Source organism: Acanthisitta chloris, unplaced genomic scaffold, assembly GCF_000695815.1.
Source record: "Acanthisitta chloris isolate BGI_N310 unplaced genomic scaffold, ASM69581v1 scaffold39419, whole genome shotgun sequence".
NCBI classification, from domain to species: Eukaryota; Metazoa; Chordata; class Aves; order Passeriformes; family Acanthisittidae; genus Acanthisitta; species Acanthisitta chloris.
In genome coordinates, this window is record NW_008691741.1 from 40,750 (window position 1) to 50,113 (window position 9,364).

Genomic DNA, 9,364 nt, shown 5'->3' on the forward strand with positions numbered 1-9,364 from the left:
TCTTATTAGACTGTTAGACTGTCTGACTGTTTCTGATTAATATCAGGAACATGCAGGAAAAATGTAAGACCAGAAATCAGATGATGATCATAGTCTGGTATATGTTACAGCTTCTGTATGGCTGTAATGCCACCACAGAGGTGATGTTATTTGCATTAGAATCACAGTATCATAGAACCATCAAGGTTGGAGGAGACCTCTAAGATCATCCAGTCCAAACATCAACCTGTCACTGCTGTAACTCCCAAACCCTAAACCAGATGCCTCTTAAACACTTCCAGGGATGGTGACTCCACCACCTCCCTGGGCAATATTTCACTGCCTGAACACCTTAACAGGGAAAACATTTTTCCTGACATCTAATCTGACTCTCCCTGTCTCAGCTTATGACTGTTCCCTCCAGTTCTCATTCAGCATCCCATGGTTGTGACCAGTGGCTTTCTTAACTCCACAAAACTCTATCACCTCACTGAATTTGAGTAGCAAAGTGTGTCACAGATTAGCGACAAATTTGGATGAACAATGCTTCCTTCTGGACTCGTGTGCTTTTTTTAAATTGCCTTTTTAGTTTCCTAGGATGATTCCTGGATCTTCATTCAGTTGTCTCATTAAAAAAAAAAAACCATAGGTCATCTTTTTTGAAAAATGATGGGTTTGGGAAGACATGTGAGGACAATGAGAAGTACAGAAGAGAGGTGAAAAGATGCTGTGCTGATGACTGAAGATTTGCAGCTCGTCAGTCACTTAGCAAACAAACCCTAGAAGACAGACATTAATTGAAGGGCATGAATTCTAAAATATGAACATGAATTCTAGAGTAAGGATAGAAAGTGTCTCCTTGATGTAGGAAAATATATTTGCTTCTCTTGAGTTTGAAAAGCCACAAGGAAGCCAATTGCAGGAGAATGTGCTAGAAATAATCCAGCTTCTAGTGTGCAGAAAGGTGCTCTGTGAGCTGAGAGACAGGAGGGAGGAGTGGGGCAGAAAGGGAGGAGGGGAAAAGGCTAAAGATACACATCCCTTGAACAAGTGCATGAAATTGGCACCATTTCTTGTCAAATATTCTTTTGTGTAAATGGGCCACAAAAAGTGAGATTAAGTAGAATAAGGCAGAGGTGGTGAACACTGATTATGCAGTGGGGAAAATACCATATGAGAACAACTCTAATGACCTGTAGAGTAAAAACCAGAAGAATTTTGTAGTAAAATTCTGTTATGTGCCTTGGGCTTAGTAAGCTTTTGTGTTCTGAAGAGAGGGAAGAAATATCTTGAAGGTGATGAGTATGGTACAAACTGTGAGTGGGTTTAACACTGAAATTCAGGGTCATGAAGGTAAATAAACATTTCTTCTTCAGAGAAGGATTGCCTTTTAGAAACTAAAGGAGGTTTTGGTTTTCCTAATAAATGACTGAGCCACTGATGGGGTGAAGCTTTGAAAAAGCCATTAGAGTCACTTGTTTAGCTCTGTAAATCACATAGGTTTGTATTGAGTGAAATGAAATTAAGGTGTGGGATACACCTGTCTGTTGGTGGTTCTGTAATGTCAAAAACATTTTGTCTGAGCTCATAATATAGTTTAAAAAAGTAGCTGGATTACTTTAAGCTGAGAGAACAGTGAAATACCTGGCTGAAGCATGTAGTGATGAATGCTTTAACTGCACACTGGCAGGCTGTAAGTAATCTGGAGGGGTGTCCCTTCTGTTGTATTTTTTTCATGCATTAAAAGCCTTGTACAAAACATAATTCAGTATCAAATCCTGATTGTGCTGTACAAGGGTTCAGAAAAGTGTTGATTTATTTCTAATGACTTTTGTAAAAACAGTTTTGATCCATTGCTGGCTTAAATATATATAATTGTAATTTTCTATTGCTGCCTTTCTGTCTGAGTTTTTCAAACAAGGCCTGACATACTGAGCACACTAGCTATAATTTTGATTGGAATAATTTTGAGGAGGTTTTTTTTCATGCTCACATAATTTGTACTAGGGTCATTGAATTTAACTCCAGGAGACCATTGCAGTCATTTTGACTGAAGTGTGTTTTTGAATGGCACCTAATTTCCAAAGTGCCTTGTTGCATGGCAGTGGTTTTAGCATGTGCACGAATGTGACTCCTGGCAGAGATAGGTTCTGAACAAGTGCAGTGAGCTGCACCTTTGCTTCAAGAGCTATGGGATGATGGTGCTGAATAAGGGAAGTTCTTAGTTCTTGATACGTTTGAGGCTCAGAATCTGTGGGTAAAGTAAGCCAGAGTGAAGAGTTGGAATTAACATTGCATTTTGGGCAAGGCAATATAGACAGCGGAGATGAAAAATACCTCACAGATCATCTGGTATGTCTCTGCCAGTTAGAAATTGTCTTTCATTAATGTTTTTCTAGTCCAGTTAAAATGTACCACTTGGTGAGATTTCAGTCACATCTCTGAGGGAACAGCTTCTCCTCCCACCCCAAATAGCATCATTTTCACCCTATGGATTTGAGATGTGTCACACACTTGGTCCAGACTCTTTCTTCTGGTAGTCTGTCATTGCTTACTCTAACCATGAGTTTCCCTGTATCTTGAGTTCTACTTTGCTCATGTCTTGCACCTCAGAATGTTTTCTGGCTTCTCGTGGTGTCCTCAGGAAAAGCCTGGCCTTTCTCAGCAGATAGCCCTTGCTTCTGGAATCCTTCTCACTTCCACACAGCCATGTGCTGACAAAGCCAGTCTTTGTGTCTGCCTGGGGAATGATGCAAGGCCCATCTGTTAGCCCATGCTGGTAGGAAAAAAATCTGCCTTTAAGGATGGCTTGAGGGTTGCTTGTTTCTTTCCAGGGGTTTCAATGCCCATGTCTGACCACTGAATCTCCAGAAGCAGTCTGAGCAGTCCTTTCCTCCTGGCAGCAGCTCTCTGCAGTGCTTTTAAGATTATTCTCACCTTGGATCCAGGATTTCAGTAGCAGGTTCTCACACAAATATATTTCAAAGCAAGCTCCATCATGACTTATTTTTAAGCATACCAGTGAAACCTGTTCCTTCACATCTTTCAGATCAGTAAATTCTTTTCAGACTTTCTTGTTATTCCCATGGAAAATTCCATGTACTTGTTAGCTTTTGCTAGTATTAAATCATTACCAATTTATGTAATTTTACAAATCACTCTAGGATATTTCTTCCAACTGTAATTTCTTTTGTTCAAAAGATTCTCAATAAATATTCTTTCTTATGTCACCCACACAGTTTTTCTGGCTTGTTCCTAGTCTGTTCTTGCCAGATGTTTTTTCCCAAGCTTTTGTGATAATGAAATGGAGCCACTGTACCCATGGTATTAAAAAAAAAGAAGAAGAAGAAAAGGGATAAAAAAAGCTTTGAAAAGTGGTGGGGTTTTTTGGCTACGAAGTGCAATTAGTTTGACATTGCATTCATATTTTTTGCATCTGTGTTTGAAACTTCTGATGTGTCTTAATTTAAGAACACTCTGCCTCTGAAGTTTTGCAGCAGTAGCCATGTTTTTTCAGTGCTTAAGTCATAGGTGGCACTTGGAACTTAAGAGTTAACAGGACATGAGCATTGGTGAGTTTTAAAATTTTGCTACAAGTACACTGTCCTAAACCCAGTTCATTCCACTGTATCCTGCTTTACTGGGTGAATGCCCCAAGTAGGCACAGAGAGGGAGACATTGCAATTTTAGGCAAAACAGCTCAGCTCCAGAAGCAGCTAGAATGGAAGTTAGATCTGGTGATGATTTAATACCATACACAGCTTTTTCTTCCTTCCTCCTCTGCCCCCACCCCAGTTAGCTGTCAGATGTTCAGCGAAGAGGCACTCAAACCCCTTCTGTCAGGAAGGATTTGAACCTTCTGTGTCCTGAAAGACTTCTTAACTAACCATTTGGTGAAGACAGTGATCTTAATTTGGATCATTGGGTATAGACAGACAGGTTCAACATAAAATATTTGAGGAACTTAATAATTCTGCATCTACCACAATTGAATCTTTTCTTCTAGCAAAACAATTTATGGCACAAAATAGGTGTCTCACCCATTTCTATGAGTGACTGAGCAGCAGAAGAATCCTGTTATATTGTATAAAGCAGGACAAAATGAAGAATTCCTTGCTTTGGGGTGACAGAACTCCCTTGCTGATTTTTTTCTCCCTGAACCCACTGCAAAAGCTGTGCAAAGCTCCAGGCTGCTGTCCCCTCAGCAGGCAGGCTTTTAGATTTGTCCTTTGGAGGTCCCTGCCTTTCTCCATGGCCAGGCCAGGCAGCTGGAACTACATTTTGAATTCTACTCCAAAGGGTAACGAGTATTTCAACTTCTAACATTTGTGGGGAAGCTGGTCTCTGCTAACTCCCCTTAGGTCTTTGTTCCTACTGAGGCTCCTTCTTGGAGATAAAACTGTTTGTCACCTACATGAACTGAAAATGGCAGTTCTGTCTCCTGCTGTCTTTTTAAGAGGTCTCAGGATCAGGACTCACTGTTTCAGCACTTGCTTCCTTGTGAGGGCATTTTATGAAGCTAAGTATTGGCAAAGAAATTAGTAAAAGGTTGCAGTTTGGTAAATAAGTTTGTGTTACTGTGATGATCAATAGCTTCATTTGTCTTGTGATATGGTATATTGAGTCTTCAGAGTTAATGTCTTGAGTCAAGAATATTAATGAAACTCAGTGTCTAGTCTGATGCTATTTCTGATTTATTGAGTCAGTCTTTAGTAAGGAATTTTACATTGCTGACATTATTACACACAGAGCATTTGGTGCTAGTTGGAAAAGAATATGTACAATTTGTTGAAGTATTGCTGGAGCATTTGTAATGCTGCAGCAAAGGTCACTTTTACCTCCCACATAAAACTGAGATGGGTCTGACTCCAAACTGTCCAGGCTTTTGCTGTGATCATTGGGAGCTTTTAGGAGCCTCCTGCCATTCCTTCAGTGGTGATTTCTGAACATGAGGCCAGCTGCAAGTGTTCACTGCACAAGGATTTGCCAGTAGTGGTGCACTGGGGTGTAAACCAGCAGTTGTTACAGCAGATCACTCCATAATGCTTCTGCACTCAGGACTCTGAGTGAAGAACAGAGAAGAATGTGCTCTCTAACTCATGAGTATTTTAAGAAGATAAACACCTAACAAGTATGAGGTTTATCCCAATTCAGTGATACGTTCTGAGTGATTCATGAACTGGATTTTGAGCCATTTACCATGGACTGAGTTCAGTTTCCTTAGATGCTGTCAATGCTAAAATTTTGTCAATCATGTAACTTACAGATCTAAATTAATTAAATGGAATTTGTGGCTATGTGTAGGTCAGCATCCCTTAACCAAACTCCAGAGGCTTTGCAGAATGATGGTATCCAAACTATTGCTGTCTCATGCCATATAAAAGAAAGTTAAGTACAGGCAGTTATGATTACATGAGGCAATTTTTATATCTTTTTCTGTTCTCCACAGGTAGGTGTCATTTTTTTTACATTAAGTCCACTTAAGGGAAAACTTTAATAATTATTCCTACCTCCTGCAAGCACTGTCACAAATTTCATTGAAGACCAAGTGTACTTTCAACAAAGAGTGAGGTTATTACTGAGTTAGGACTTTTCTTTTTTATTGTTATTATTGATACTGGTAAGAACTTGCTGCTGCTTTTTATAGCAATGTGCTTCCTTGGAGGGTTGAACTGACACTTTCTTTCCTGATATATTTATTCTTGAGAAATTCCTTACTGTGCTGTTATCATTACACAGAGGTAGGTCGTGGTTGGCTGGTTTTTTTAAAACAAGACCTGTGGTCAGATAATCAGGTCGGCACAGAATGTAACCCTGTTGCCCTGAATTGTCAGTGGCATCTATAGCACAGGCCAGAGAAGAAGAGTCTTTTCTGCTTTTACCTTTCTGTCCCCTGAGAGCTGGAAAGAGGTAGGAAGACAAGGAAATCGCCATAGCATTTCTTCCTGAGTTAGAAGTGGCTAGAAGTGCTCAGTGGTGAGACATCCCACAACTGCATTTCAGTGGTACCACAGTCATCATTTGGAGGAACAAAGAAAGGGAAAAATTATCCTGGTACATTGCTATTTTGGTAAAATAATGGCTCTGTGAAGACACACTGTGTGTTTGTAGGCAAATTTCTCCCAAATCAGTCCCTGCTCTTTTTAAGCACACAATCTTCCAGCCTTTCCTTTCCAACCTTCAAATTCATTTTTATCTGAAGTAGTGATAGATCCATCTGTTCAAAATGTGGTATGAGCTGGCACAGGAATATCCAACTTTGAGTGTGAAAGTTCAAGAGGGTCTTTGGGTATAAAGGAAAGAAAATCAAAGTCTCTCGTGGTTGTTAGGCAGAGATTTGGAAAATGTTCAACTCATGACTGTTCTTCCTGTTCCTCAGAACTCCAGGATAACTCTTGATATGAAGGAGGAAGGGTTTAGCCTGTGTCTCTCACTGCTTGTGCTGTAAATGTAATGGCAAAGTGTGTATATGTTCCTGGGTGTGCTAGCTGCAGAAATATGTGAAAATCAGGGAGCAACTAGAAGTGACTTTCCAGAGAAATACAGGAATGATGCCAAGCATTTAAAAAAGCCTAAAAATAAATAAAATTGGCTAGTGCTATTCATGTTAGCAGAAATGACTAACTTTACTGGGGTCTTTTCTTTGTAGATCACCTCTCTTGTGACACTACAGCTGTTATCTGTGGTTGGCCAGAACGACCAGCTTGATGGACCACGATACAAATGTACTGTATCTCTGGACTTCATCAGAGCTGTTGCCCGGTGAGCATATTAGAATTCATTTACTGCTGTGTGTGCTGACTTGAAAGAGACTTCAATCCAAGTGTTTGCTCAGTCTATAGCTCTTTGCAGGGCATGGATATGGATATTTTCTAAGCTTGAGCGAATGAGTTGTCTTATTTAGGTCTAGAACATGTTGTATGAGGAAGGGCTGAGGGAGTTGGGTTTGTTTAGCCCTGAGAAAAGGCTCAGGGATGACTTCATGGCTCTCTCCAACTACCTGACAGGGGTTGGAGAGAGGTGGGGGATGTCTCTCCTGCCATGGCTGCAGGGAGAGGACTAGAGGGAATGGCCTTGAGCTGAAACAGGGCAGAGTCAGGTTAGATGTTGGAAAAAATGTTTTCCCTGTCAGGGTGTTCAGGCACTGGAATAGATTGCCCAGGGAGGTGGTGGAGTCACCATCCCTGGAAGTGACATCTGGATCTGGCACTGGAGGGTATGATTTAGGGTTTAGGGGTTCCAGCAGTGACAGGTTAATGGTTGGACTGGATGGTCTTAGAGGTCTCCTCCAACCTTGATGATTCTGTGGTTTATGAGAAGTGTTGTATTTGAGGTAAGTATAGTCCGATCTTGTTTTGAAAAAGATTTATGTTACAGTGGCAGGATGTGTTACAGTAACGTACTGTCTTTGTGCTTAGTAAAGGTCAGGGACTTCATGTGAAAATACTGCCCTGAAATGTCAGTCCATTTCATTACCAAAAAGCACATTATGGTATTTGAATCTGAAATTACGTTTAGTTCTTAACAGCCAGTTTGTTGTGCATATGATAATAAAAACTACATAGGTTGTAAGAATCCTTCCACATAGTCTATCTTGTGTGATCTGTAATCCATACAAGCTAATTCAGTAAATGAATGTAGAGGACCTCAATGGCTTTGTTCATTCAGAGCCTTCAGTCTTAAGAGTCTGAGAAAGTTCCAGTTCCATCAGGAGAGATGATATATTGCAGACAAATACATACAATACAAAGGCAGCAATCAGGCCTATGTCTCACATTTATCAAATGGCACCAGCATTACCTCGCACCTGTTGCTGCAGCCAGCTTATTAGCAAGCCTTGGATAAACAGTCTGTGGCACAGAGCAGAGCCCAGAAATTACATGTGTCAAACAAGGAGAAACATTCTCAAGGACAGTTCTTCTCTGTAATGTGGGACTTCAGAGGAACCTGTACTGTAGACTGTATCCATAACCTCAGTGCACACATTGCTCTCCTGAGCTATTACATGTCCAGTAGCCTTGTCAATAAACATAACAGGTACACTATTTCAATTTCAGTTGAACAGCCATGGAATGAAACTTTGTCTGGCTCAGGCCTGGCTGGACCACACTGCCAGGACCTCCACTGTTTCTCTGGGTCAGTTTGCTATTCCCAGCAATAAAGTCACTTGTGAATGATGCCCTGAAAAAGCTCCCCCTGGTACCAAGTACAGCAGACCATCTGCTCAGCAACACAGGTCCTTGTGTACACAGTTAGGCATTGTGTGTATCCTTGAATTAAGATACTTGAAGTGACAGTCCTTTCCTTGCGGCTTCAACATCCTTAGAAAGTTTCACTGACTCCTTTAGGGTTGCTGGAAGGTAGAGGTGGCAAGAAAACAGTGCCAAAACCTGTGCTATGCAGCTCATGCTTAACCAGAGAAGGTAGTTGTTAGAGATGCTATGGCTTCAAACCTCAGTGCATGGTATAGTGCTTTGGGTTGCTTTCCTTTAGGTCAGATGTGTGTGTGTGTATAAACACATATATATGAACTGACTTTTCCAACATGTTGTGAGGAAGAAAGCAGTTCTCTTTTTTTTTTTCCCTCCTCCAAGTAGTTTGCAGGTCTTTATAGGCTTCTTAGATGGGGCCATTTAAATGACCTGATGGATTTTAAAGTTGGCCTGTTCTACTTTTTTCCTCTTTCCCCCTTTTCTTTATTTTGCTGTGTTCTTTGTTACACTTTTTATTAATATACATTTTCCAGCCCACAATATTCATTAAGTCTTTCAGGAGGATGATCCATAAAAAGACAAGGTTTTAGGAACTCATGATAAATGGGTTTCCTTCTTCATAGAGTCATAGGATCATCAAGGTTGGAGGAGACCTCTAAGATCATCAAGTTCAATTACTAACGTGCCACTGCTAGAACCCCTAAACCCTAAACCAGATCCTCCAGTGTCAGATCCAGACACCTCTTAAACACTTCCAGGGATGGTGACTCCACCACCTCCTTGGACAAGCTATTCCAGTGCCTGACCAACAATCTTCTCTCAATGGGGCTAGCCACAGGGTGAAGGCATGATCTTCTATGCTAGAAAATTTCATTTTCTGTCTGTGCTGTAGTCTGGCAGCTGCCCTGTACATTTTTAACTGCTCACATGAGAGGTTCTGTTTGTTGCAGAGAAGAAACTAATTTGCAATTTCAACCAAAATACACATCAAGTGAGAAGCACATCATCTGATTCTTTTTGCTTTGTTACTATAATAGTGCTAAAATAAGTTTGTTAGTCAATAAAATCTTCAGATACCTCAGCCTTGTTCCCATCTCAGCCTTGCTACTCTAGCATATTTCCTAACGGAAGGCTGAAGAGTGCAGAGTGGGACAGAAAAAGATGCTCTTTCC

The 9,364-nt window shown here is 40.7% G+C and overlaps 1 protein-coding gene across 1 annotated transcript in view; it reads left to right on the forward strand.

Annotated features, from left to right (window-relative positions):
- ORC5 (origin recognition complex, subunit 5) overlaps nt 1-9,364 on the forward strand; it is a gene marked incomplete at its 5' end in the record, with an annotated part of 52,446 nt that overhangs the window by 40,523 nt on the left and 2,559 nt on the right. The window contains one exon of the mRNA XM_009082320.1: nt 6,629-6,741. Coding sequence (XP_009080568.1) covers nt 6,629-6,741 — 113 coding nt within the window. The remainder of the gene's footprint in view (nt 1-6,628; nt 6,742-9,364) is intronic.